Source organism: Olea europaea, unplaced genomic scaffold, assembly GCF_002742605.1.
Source record: "Olea europaea var. sylvestris unplaced genomic scaffold, O_europaea_v1 scaffold1433, whole genome shotgun sequence".
Classification (NCBI taxonomy): domain Eukaryota; kingdom Viridiplantae; phylum Streptophyta; class Magnoliopsida; order Lamiales; family Oleaceae; genus Olea; species Olea europaea.
In genome coordinates this window covers 162934-175358 of record NW_019231866.1, presented here as the reverse complement: position 1 = coordinate 175358, position 12425 = coordinate 162934, and the positions used below count along the sequence as shown (strand labels likewise).

Here is a 12425-nt window from a genome sequence, read left to right as displayed (position 1 = left end):
GTACATCTAAACATACTCAGTTCAATCCTTATTTAACATCTCACTACGAAGATGAAAGAAGTTTTAATCAAACTATAATATCAGAATGTAACTCTACATTTATCAACCGTTATATGATAATATAAATGTCAAACAAGAAAAGATAAATAAAATAAAGAACGATATATTTGTTCTATTAATATCTTTTAGTAAGAAACTTTGAAAATAATTTATTCATGGATTTTATGATAAATATGAATGAAATTTAACATTTAACATTATTAGTTCTCGTTTAAACTTATATGTTAACTTATGTTAAGTATGTTATTATAATATCGATAGGTAAACCGCGGATAAAATCCAACCAAACTGCAAATTATGGTTTTGTTCGAAAAATAAAATGGTTTGGTTTGAAAAATAAAATGATTTTGTTTGAAAAAATTTCAAGCCACATAAAATGTTTTGAGTCAAAAGTACAGCACAAATCACTCAAATCGAATTGCGTTCACCACCCCTAATATCTCCTGGCATTGTAATGAAGAAATGATCCCCGGCCAACCAGCAAATATCGTGGCCAATATATCGTCCATTATTCTCTTATGAAACTTTAAATATCTAATTTACTTGTCCCCATTCTTCATAAATAAGTTTGAGCGCGATTTGATTTGTGTCAGTTTCAACTCCAATCTGAAACCAAACTCAAATTAGTCAGTTTGGACAAATTTCAAATCAAACCAATTCACTCTAGCTCTTAAACTGAATTGAACCACTGCTTAGTCAAATTAATTTATTTTTTTTAAAATGAAATTGTTGGAATTTTAAGCGCATTTAAATTACAAAAACTAAAATAATCAAATAATTTTATATTATAATAACTATTGATTAACAAATAAAATTAGATTAATGGAGACAAATTAATAGAAAACTTAAAAATTTTATTGCATTTTTATGTATCAGTAGTATGATTGTTTGAATATGAAAAAAAATGCTAAATATAACATAATAAATTTGTGAAAGAAAATTTTCAGTACTATTGCTTATCGGCAATATCATAAATTAAAGGGAATCGAGATATACTTATAAAATTAGAGTTTATCTTTTGATTTTTATTTTTCTTAAATTAAAAAAATATGAACACGTAAGTGAGTTGAGTTGGTTCGATTAACCAATGATTTGAAATTTCAAACTATGATTGAACTGATCCACCATGATTTTGTTTAAAAGAAAACCAAACTAAACCAATTACTTGTGTCGAACCAACCCGAACCAACATGTTTGATTGGTTTGGTCGATTTTTAGATTTTTTGGCCTAGGCCTACTTTGTAGTAGTTTTGAAATAGAGATTTATTTATTATGTTGATACTAATTAGATAGTTATTCGAATGTGGAAGTTGGTCGAGGGATATTCAACACCCTGTCTAATATTCAATTTAACATAAATAAACGATATGAAATGTTGGATAAAAATAAGTAAAAGGCAATAGAAACATACTCCATATATAACAATTATTAGTAGTAATAATTTGAGACAACATAATTAGGGCTGCGGGCTACATGCTTTCCTTTTTCGTGCAGCCGCTGCTTCAGCCCAACATCACTGTCTTTCTTGACGTTTTTTACCAGCACTAATACAAAAGTGAAAACACAAAAGTAAAAGTGAAAAATAACCCCATACCAAAGTGGCTAAAGAAACGGAAGACCAAAAGTAAACACCCAAAACACACTTAAAACTAATCCTATACTAATTCCCGATTCTATTACGAAGGCGGGAAAAATCTTGGAAAGTAAATTAATTGGTCGAAAGGAAATAATTTTCCATCCCAATTATTTTAAACCCTGAAATTCTTGCCAGTGAAGGTCTGTCCAAATTGCCAACTGGCTGGTGCAATGTTCCATGAGGTAGACGAGCGACGATCACTAGCCGTGACCCTGAAAGACAAGGCTTGACCCACGAGGACTGAATTGGATTGCCAGTTTTGTCCCCAATTGCGACTCATCGGCATCCATTGAGTGTTTGTACCTTTGATGCTAAGCCTCACGATATCTCCTGCACCCGCTACATTAGTGATCAAAACCAAGTTGAAGTAACGAAAACCATTGATTGTGAATCTGATCCCCCCTTGCTTTCTACATGGTACCCTGCCAAATGTTTAAAAAAGGGGGGGGGTTAATGCCAAAAAAAAAAAAAAAAAAAAAAATTAAGTGAAAAGCAAAGAGCTAAAAAGATCAGATAGTGCAATTGGCGGGTATTTCCGGTACAGTGGACCACCTAAACGGCGCCGCTTTTAACGGAAGTGGTGGGCCCAAAGGCGCGTGAACAACAATAGACACGTCAATTTACTTTCTTAGCACAGTCCTACCCTGATTGCCCGGCAAATTGTAGCATGTTATTTTACTACAATACCCTCCAAAATCATTCAAAAGTCATTTCCATATTTAACCCCGACACATCCTACAATACCTCTGTCCAATGAAAATGACATGGGATGAAAACGCGGTTTTGGTTGGCAAATTTAACGCGGTAGGCCACCAAACACTGCCACCGTAATACTGCAGAAGTGGTGGTGCTAATGAAAGGAAATCACAAGGGTATTTAAGCCACTGTCCGAACCCTTTTTAATTTTTAAAAATTTATTTTTAATTATACATTTTTTAATAAAATAATTTTACATGTATATTTTACTAACTTTTAACTATAAATTTCCCCAAAAAAAAAAAAAAACAGTCATAAAAAACCAGTTTCCCCCGAACAAAAAGAAAGGGCTCAAACACGCCTCGATGTAATCGAGAAATTAATTTCAGGATATGTGTCCTCAGTGCGTCAGAAATGAAGATAACTAGAACTTTCGCATAAGTGGACAAAATCGTCATTTCACAACAATATCTAATAAACTAAACCACCGAAAAAGAGAGAAACAACAAAGAGGATAATATGGATTCTGTTAGCCATGGTTCGTTAAATGACCCCAAAACCTCAGCAGATTCGCACACAACTAGCACCGAAAAGTTCAGTCAAAAAAAATCCAAGATCCCAACAAGATAATGAAAATAATGTAACCATTAAGTAACTTAAAGTAAGTTTGATTAATTTATAAGCACAATGGGACTTGAAAGGTTTTTGGAACCTTACCGTCGGAAGTTAACAGGGACAATGCCGGCACGATATTCAGCGATCTTTAGGAACATTGGCATGGCAAGGTCGAAGTGGGTTCTAGGAGGGTTGCACCATCCGCCATTGTCATTAGGCAAAGCAAAGTTTGGTGGGCAGAAGTTTGTGGCAGTTACCAAAATTGTGGGGCTGCCGGCGTTGCACCATTTGGGTGCCTGGTCCGCAGCACATTTTATCTCAAAGCAGGCTCCACAGCTCAAACCATTGTTGAATAGCGCTGTGCTTAGTGCTGCAGTGTTCACTCCGTACCCTTGACTGTACAGATTCCCATACCCACAAGCACCACCTGAAAAAATATATCAGCAAGAAATTTATGTTTAATCAGTAAAAAAGGTGTAGATGAAGAGATTTAACGTTAATCGGTAAATTCAGTTAGCAGATTTTTGTCAAAATATGTAAATAAAGGCAGAGTGCAAGAAATCAGAGAACAGAGGAAAATGCAACTTGAGCTACAAATTTGTGAATGTGTATGGAGTGAGAAGAGTTGCAGGGAATAAGTGGGCACCCATGGTTCATGTAAATAAAGAGAAAAATAAAGGTAGAGTGCAAGAAATCAGAAAACAGAGGAAAATGCAACTTGACCTACAAATTTGTGAATGTGTGTGGAGTGAGAAGGGTTGCAGGGAATAAGTGGGTACCCATGGTTCCGGAAGCGTCGCTGCCGCCATAAAACGTGGCGTGGGCACCTTCCCAGGTGCCGCCGGTGTAAACCCCGGGGATTCTGGCGTGAGTAGCTGTAAGAAAACAGAGGATGCTAGCAATGTAGAGCAATAACTCCATTGATGCCATTTTTTTTCCTTACTCTCTCAGTGACTTTTAGTTAGAATTCTAGTTCTATTGTTAGACAGAGTAGAGTGGTGTGTGTAGGAGAGAAAGAGCACTAAATGGTTTTAGCTTGAATGGAAGGCGAGTGGGAATTTATGGAGGAGAAGGAGATGAAGGGGCGGGGGAATAGCCAGTAGGGTTAGGGGGGTGGCGGTGGGGTTGGGGGCAGAATAATGCATTCCAGTAAGGGCAAATGACCTGTAATTGCTAATTTTTAAATTATCGTCCATCAGTTAATGCTTCATTTATTTTTATTTTCAATTTATTTTTTTTCCATAGAGTTATGTTTATATGGAGTATAAATTCTAGTCACGCTTGATAAATTTATATATATTTTATAAAGAAGAAGAAGAAGAACAATGTATAATAACGAAAGCAATTAAAAATGGGTGTTTAAAATTAATTTTTAACTTTAACTTATTTATAAAAATTTGTATAAAAATGAAGCTGAGTTAATTTTTTAGTAATGTTATTTAACAACACTAGTGTTTAATACCAGTTTAAGTGACAGTACTAATAATATTAAGCTCCCGTTTGACCCCCATTAATTTTCATTATATTACATTCCATTTTTCTCTCTTCTATTTTCAACTACACAATTTTTCAAAATAATGCCATTCCACCCATTTTCATTTTCCGAAAATGGGGGCCAAACGGGGGTTAAATTACGAGCTTAATTGAATATGATGAATTATGGACCATTTAATATGATTTATAATATGCTGCCATCTAAACTGGTATTCTAGTTTCAATAGTGTTGAATAACATTATTCTTAATTTTTAGATTATTGGGGAGAATTAGTTTGTGTATCGGGAAATTCTAACAAAGTTAATACTTCAACACATACTCACCATCTTCTTGTTCCAAAGTGTAAATAAAATTAATAAAAAAAAAGTACATAAATGTTCAGAACAAAAATAAGCTAACGCAATCTTGCAATTAAGGGCTTGTTCGGTGGTGATTTTGAGAATTGATTTTTTGACCGTTAGGAAAACGATGGGGGCCACCCGTGAGAGAAAAAGTAAAAAATTACAACTAAAATAGGGAAATAATGGTAAAAAATCAATTTTTTTGGGGTGAAAAATCACTCCTAAATGGGGCCTAAACTTGGTACGCATATCATCACATATAACACTCCATCTATGGTCTTGTATTGATTTCAAGAACCAAAAAACACAAATAACAAACAACAACAATAATAACAATAAAGACAAAATCTCTAAAAAATCAATTTTCACAAAATTTATCGTCAACACATCTAAATCAAATAGATACTATAAAATGTTTAATTTTTATCTTTGCATGTGACTTGCTAGTGGTTGACAGGAAGCTCATAATGCAGCTTTATTAGTGGGGGAACTTCAACTCTAAGCCTCGTTTGTTTCACATTTTTTGCCCAATAAAATAAAAAATATGATCGTTATCAATCACATCAAATTACCATATTTGACTTTCTATATCTTGTGTAGGGCCCGTAATAACTATATTTTTCATTCTCATTTTTACATTAATGTTTACCAAATCGGACCTTAACCCTAAAGCAGCATTGTATTTGCATCCTATAGTGTTTAATTCTTGCTCATTTAACGAAATTATGTTACACGATGCTAATGTAGCTCCTTTTATAAACAAGTGTTATCGACACTTAATTGTTGGTTTAATAGATATTTGGAATGCCCCGACAATTGATTAAGTATGTTGTAGCAAAATTTGGATGGAATTTTATTGTGATTATGTAATAGTTTCTTTACTTTAAGTTGGTATAATTAGATAATCCCTAATCCCCCTTTTAATTTACATATATTTAACAATTTTCTTGATAACAAAAGCAATAAATATATATACTATTTGAATTTTTTAAACAGAATCCAATAGGGATTTTTTCTTAATTAGCTACAATATAATAATAATAATAATAATAATAATAATAATAATAATAATAATAATAATTGTCGAAAGCTCATTTAATATCGTTCAACCTCCTGTATTTAGTAATCTCACCATTGGCCGGGGTTGGTCTGTGAAATCTGGATGGGATTTTGCCAGCAAGCACTCTCCACCAATCCCAACTGTTTGTTGCTCGAAAGCATTTTTCCATAGAGTTATGTTTATATGGAGTATAAATTCTAGTCACGCTTGATAAATTTATATATATTTTATAAAGAAGAAGAAGAAGAACAATGTATAATAACGAAAGCAATTAAAAATGCGTGTTTGAAATTAATTTTTAACTTTAACTTATTTATAAAAATTTGTATAAAAATGAAGCTAAGTTAATTTTTTAGTGATGTTATTTAACAACACTAGTGTTTAATATCAGTTTAAGTGACAGTACTAATAATATTAAATTATGAGCTTAATTGAATTATGAACCATTTAATATGGTCTATAATATACTGCCATCTAAATTGGTATTCTAGTTTCAATAGTGCTGAATAACATTATTCTTAATTTTTAGATTATTGGGGAGAATTAGTTTGTGTATCGGGAAATTCTAACAAAGTTAATACTTCAACACATACTCACCATCTTCTTGTTCCAAAGTGTAAATAAAATTAATAAAAAAAAAGTACATAAATGTTCAGAACAAAAATAAGCTAACGCAATCTTGCAATTAAGGGCTTGTTCGGTAGTGATTTTGAGAATTGATTTTTTGACCGTTAGAAAAACGATGGGGGCCACCCGTGAGAGAAAAAGTAAAAAATTACAACTAAAATAGTGAAATAATAGTAAAAAATCAATTTTTTTGGGGTGAAAAATCACTCCCAAATGGGGCCTAAACTTGGTACGCATATCATCACATATAACACTCCATCTATGGTCTTGTATTGATTTCAAGAACCAAAAAAACAAATAACAAACAACAACAATAATAACAATAAAGACAAAATCTCTAAAAAATCAATTTTCACAAAATTTATCGTCAACACATCTAAATCAAATAGATACTATAAAATGTTTAATTTTTATCTTTGCATGTGACTTGCTAGTGGTTGACAGGAAGCTCATAATGCAGCTTTATTAGTGGGGGAACTTCAACTTTAAGCCTCGTTTGTTTCACATTTTTTGCCCAATAAAATAAAAAATATGATCGTTATCAATCACATCAAATTACCATATTTGACTTTCTATATCTTGTGTAGGGCCCGTAATAACTATATTTTTCATTCTCATTTTTACATTAATGTTTACCAAATCGGACCTTAACCCTAAAGCAGCATTGTATTTGCATCCTATAGTGTTTAATTCTTGCTCATTTAACGAAATTATGTTACACGATGCTAATGTAGCTCCTTTTATAAACAAGTGTTATCGACACTTAATTGTTGGTTTAATAGATATTTGGAATGCCCCGACAATTGATTAAGTATGTTGTAGCAAAATTTGGATGGAATTTTATTGTGATTATGTAATAGTTTCTTTACTTTAAGTTGGTATAATTAGATAATCCCTAATCCCCCTTTTAATTTACATATATTTAACAATTTTCTTGATAACAAAAGCAATAAATATATATACTATTTGAATTTTTTAAACAGAATCCAATAGGGATTTTTTCTTAATTAGCTACAATATAATAATAATAATAATAATAATAATAATAATAATAATAATAATAATAATTGTCGAAAGCTCATTTAATATCGTTCAACCTCCTGTATTTAGTAATCTCACCATTGGCCGGGGTTGGTCTGTGAAATCTGGATGGGATTTTGCCAGCAAGCACTCTCCACCAATCCCAACTGTTTGTTGCTCGAAAGCATTAATTTATGATTTATCAACTTTAATTTTAGCTATTCAAATCCTACGTACTCTAAAACGTAATTAAATGGTGTAATAATATACAATAAATGGAATGAATTAGAAACGTAAAGGTGAGTCGGATCGGACCGTCCAAAGTTGGGTTCACTTGCCTCTTCATATTCATGGTCCGCGTTGACTTTTATCGCTATTATTCCTTATCGTATTTCTAAAATTACTTGGTGTTTGTTTTGTAAAGCAAAAATTTGCTAAGAGGCTGATCGAATCTAGTCAAATTTTATTTTGATCATACGTTTTATTAAATTTACGACTTTTGTTCTTTTTTTATCACACATTTTATGCAATCCACTGAATTTTATTCACTAATAGAAGACATCACACAACTTCTTATTTTAACATAATTCAAAACTAGTAGTTAAAATGGAAGTGCCATTTGAAAAAAAATCATAAACCCCTTTTCCCCCTCATTTTCCGTCACAAGTGTTAATTTTTTTCTCAGTAAACCAAGTCCTCCCTATTTATTTTTCGAGTATGTATTATTAAAGAATTTTACTATTTGTACATAAAAATGGTATATAAGCGAATACTGAAAATAATGTGGAAGGAAAAGATTTGATGAAAAAGATTATGAAAATTATGCTCGAAAACTAAAATACCCAAGCAGATCCCTAGCAATATAGTATGATCTAATTCTCAAAGACTCAACAATCAACAAACCATCTAAAAATAATTGATGAGGATGTCAATCTAATGAGGTATACTAAATTTATTATGACTTCGTAAAATCGCAAAAATTAATTTATTTTATCGTGCATTTGGATCTTTCATAGAGCAAACAATAGTTTGTAGTAACAGAATAATTTGTAGGAATGATTTCAAATGTAATTACATTCACATTGAAATGGTGGTGGAATAATATTTCCTGATCTATCTGGTGGCTTTTAGTATTCCTATTACTCTGACGAGTATATGTAACCTGCAAAGTGAGGACGGGGCTTTCTCCCCCGTTTTTACCTCCGGCGATAGAATCAATATACGTATTAGGAGAAATGAGGACGAAATTCAGATGGCTGAAAAAAAAATGCAATCGTCCATACCTGTGTCGCCCTCGAAGGTATTTATAGACGTTGGAAGCCGAGTGAGAGCCGAGTGGTTGTGGTGCCACGTGTCCTCACGTTGGCCTTCCCATTACCCTTACGTTCTGAGTGGGGGGTTTTAACTTCCCGTCCGTAGGTTGTGTCCGTGGTAACTGCTATGTAACATTGTCAATTTATCAGAGATTTTATGGCTAAGTATTGAGATAACCCTATAGGTAAGTCTATGACGTTCGACGGTCTCGCATTGAGGTAAAGCACCCGGGGGGTTGACAGTCTCTCGTAGAGGTAGAGCACCTGGGGGGTGGACAGTCTGTCATAGAGGTAGAGCACCCGAGGGGTCAACAGTCTCTCCTAGAGGTAGAGCACCGGGGGGGTCGACAGTCTCTTATAGAGGTAGAGCGCACCCGGAGGGTCGATGATCTCTCGTAGAAGTAGAGCACCCGAGGGTCGACGATCTCGCATAGAGGTAGAGCGCTCCCGGTGGGTCGATGGTCTCTCAGAGAGGTAGAGCACCCGAAAGTCAACGGTCTCGCGCAGAGGTAGAATGCTCTCGAGAGGTCGACGGTCACGCATAGAGGTAGAACGCTCATGGGAGGTCGATGGCCCCGTGTAGAGGTAGAGTGCCCATGAGGAGGTCGATGACCTCGTGTAGAGGTAGAGCTCCCCGGGGGGTTGATGGCCACGCGTAGAGGTAGAGTGTCCACGGGAGTTCGATTATCTCACGTAGAAATAAAGCGCTCATGGGGGTCGACTATCTCGCGTAAAGGTAGAGTGCTCATGGTGGTTGACGGTTTTGCGTTAGCGTGTAATGCCTTACCTTGCTTGTTATCACAGGTGGTTGTCTATGCCATCCAATATCACACACCATTTCATTTTATAAATTCACTACATTTTACTAAATTAAATGTTCGTAATCTTTATCCATGTCACAATAATATTCTAAACTTTTTTAACATATTTTTATCTTTAACCTTTTGTTAACTAACAAATTTTGTCCTTAATCACTAGTTTCATCCAAAAAATACTTATTTGTTTAAAAATAAGATGGGCAAATAAGTTTTTTCACTTTTCACTATCGAAATTTTTGAATAAAAATCGTCATCTAAGATGACTAGTTTTAATGTCAGAATAAAAACAGGACGAAAAATTTTGCGAACATAAATGTAATATTGAGCAAAGATTAAAAATAAGTGGTTTGGTGCGAGTATTTCAAGAATTGAAATTGCCGATTAATTTTGAGTATTTTGTAAATAGAATCCTTCGGTTCCAACGTAATTATTGGAATCAAGTTGAATCAGAATCATTGATTTTAGATCGGGTTCGATTATATCCTAGTAATTTAAAAAGTATGTATAAGTTGTAAAGCTGATGGTACAAATGATCATCACACATTTCAGTTTCAATTTGGTGTGATACTATTTCAAGACTGACTCGAAATTTAAAGTGCGTTTGGTTTGCCGTTTTGAGATCATTTTCAGTTTTTAATTTTCTAAAACACTCAAAACATGTTTGGGGTGTTACTTTCAAAAATGAGTTTTCAAAAACAAGTTTTACAATATAAAACTCAAAATGAGTTTTTGACATTATGACAATTTTTATTGAAAACATTTAAAAAATTCAAGACAAGGAAAATGAACTTAAAAACTTCTCAAAGTAAAATAATTAATAAAATCATACAAAACCTACTCAAATACAAATATTCATCTCTCAATCTTTCTCTCTCTCATCCGAAGCTTCTCTAAGAACCCCAGTGAAGAATCTATCTATCTGGTACCATCTCTTAATCTTAAAATGATTCAATTTTTTTTATCACCTTTTAAATTTATATTTTTTGATTAATATTAGCATAAAAATTGGTATGATTTAATAAATAACTAAATTAATTGAAAAAATGTCATAAAACTATATCTAAAATTATTAAAACAAACGCGTTTTTCTATATATATATATATTTTTTTAGAAATAGTTTTCAAAATGACAAACCAAACTTAATTTCAGTAATATTAAAATAATCACTCAAAACGGAAAATGAAAAATAAATTCAAAACTGAAAATAGAAAACATATTTTTTTAGGCAAGAAAGGTTTGTGAAAAAGAAATTAAAATTCGATAATCGCTTATTTTTAATCTTTAACAATTTTTCAAAGATTACAAGTGTACTAAGAGTGTGCAATCAATAAAAGGATCATCTTGAGATGATCATGATCACTCAATATAGTTTTTAATCTATCTCTTTCAAATACCCTACTACAAATTAATAGTTTCGGAAATCCAAATGATCAGGACAAAAACAGGTAAGTTTGTTCAACTCTTTACCTAGATTCACAATGTCCTAGTGATTTTGAATTCGAGAACCAATTTTTTTCAGTTTGTAAAAACTTTTGTACGTGACACTCCTTGAAATTAAACAACGAACTAGTGTATATGTAGAAGATAAACGGATCAAGAAAACACAAAGCAAGCATAGTTGGTTGATTCACACCCCAACCATCCAAAGAGACACCCCCCCAACACGTGAAACATTCGAAGAACTGAATAATTGATTTCTTCCTTTTCTGTTTTATCTTACATTTTCTTTGTCGTCTCATCAACATATCACACCTCCATGTGCTTCTGCTTTATCTCTCTTTTCGCAAAAAATACCCCTTTTTGTCATTTGTAATTAATAAAGTAATAATCTAATTGACTCAATCTATGTCTAATCGGACTCCATTCCACTTCACTTATATTGATGAATGTTAAGCAACTCGGAAATGTGGAAAATGCTCAAATAAGACCCGCATTATGAGACACCAATATTGTTTATATTTAGGGTGACAAACGAGCTGAATAGCTCATAGGCTCGACTCGCCCCAACTTGATCCGTGGGCAACTCAGGCTCGTATTGAAATGAGCCATGGACCAAACTGAGTTCAATTTCTCACGAAATCATGTTCGACTCGTGGATCGAGTCAAGTCTTGTTGTGGACACGAGCCGAGTTAGAGTGTCTAAGGATCGAGCTGATCCCTACGTATACTTATATTATTGAGCTTGTATGTCATAAAATTACTTCCATTAATAACATTTATTTGAGATTTCAAATTTAGAAATTTTATCCAACATTACTTGTCATTACACTGAGAAAGAACCTTGCATTTTGAGTTTACAAATTAATCGTTTAGAGACTCACAACATGGTTATGTAATAAAATTCAATCAAGGAAGGATTGTCAAATCTTGATATTACTCTACCTTAATCTCAATTTTAATCGCAAATACTACTACTAAAAAAAATTAAGGGAAGTGTTTGAGAGGTATTTTTATGTAAAAATGCATTTTAGAATAGTAATTTGATGGGAAGTATGTGGTTGAAAATTAAGGAAAAGTTTTTGATTTACGTATAATATTATTTTAATAAAGAATGTATGATTGAAAAGAAAAAAGAGAAAACGGGGGCTAAATGTTTTTTCATCATATCTTTCTAGTTACGAATAGGCATACGTGTGCTGCTTTCATTTCCATCTACCCCTTGTCCCAATTATTTTTATTATTTTTTATTTTTATAGCAATGTAAGTATAATAATGTTAACATACTAATTGAGCAGAGTCATCA

The 12425-nt window shown here is 32.9% G+C and overlaps 1 protein-coding gene across 1 annotated transcript; it reads right to left on the bottom strand.

Moving 5' to 3' along the window:
• Positions 1-1450: 1450 nt before the first annotated feature.
• On the bottom strand, positions 1451-4062 carry LOC111375950 (expansin-A6-like). Its single transcript, XM_022998875.1, has 3 exons — positions 3787-4062; positions 3110-3434; positions 1451-2118 (listed from the first exon to the last, which is right to left on the bottom strand). Exons 1-3 carry the CDS (start codon positions 3935-3937, stop codon positions 1809-1811), a joined length of 786 nt encoding a protein of 261 aa, XP_022854643.1. The 5' UTR covers positions 3938-4062; the 3' UTR covers positions 1451-1808.
• Between the last annotated feature and the right edge of the window lie 8363 nt (positions 4063-12425).

What these genes read in the sequence shown, in the direction of transcription:
- LOC111375950 (XM_022998875.1), bottom strand. Translation starts at nt 3,937, where the DNA reads ATGGCATCAATGGAGTTATTGCTCTACATTGCTAGCATCCTCTGTTTT. An exon ending in CGACGCTTCCGGAACCATGG is followed by an intron (nt 3,435 to 3,786) that starts GTACCCACTTAT and finishes ATATTTTTTCAG; the next exon opens with GTGGTGCTTGTGGGTATGGG. An exon ending in GTCCCTGTTAACTTCCGACG is followed by an intron (nt 2,119 to 3,109) that starts GTAAGGTTCCAA and finishes AACATTTGGCAG; the next exon opens with GGTACCATGTAGAAAGCAAG.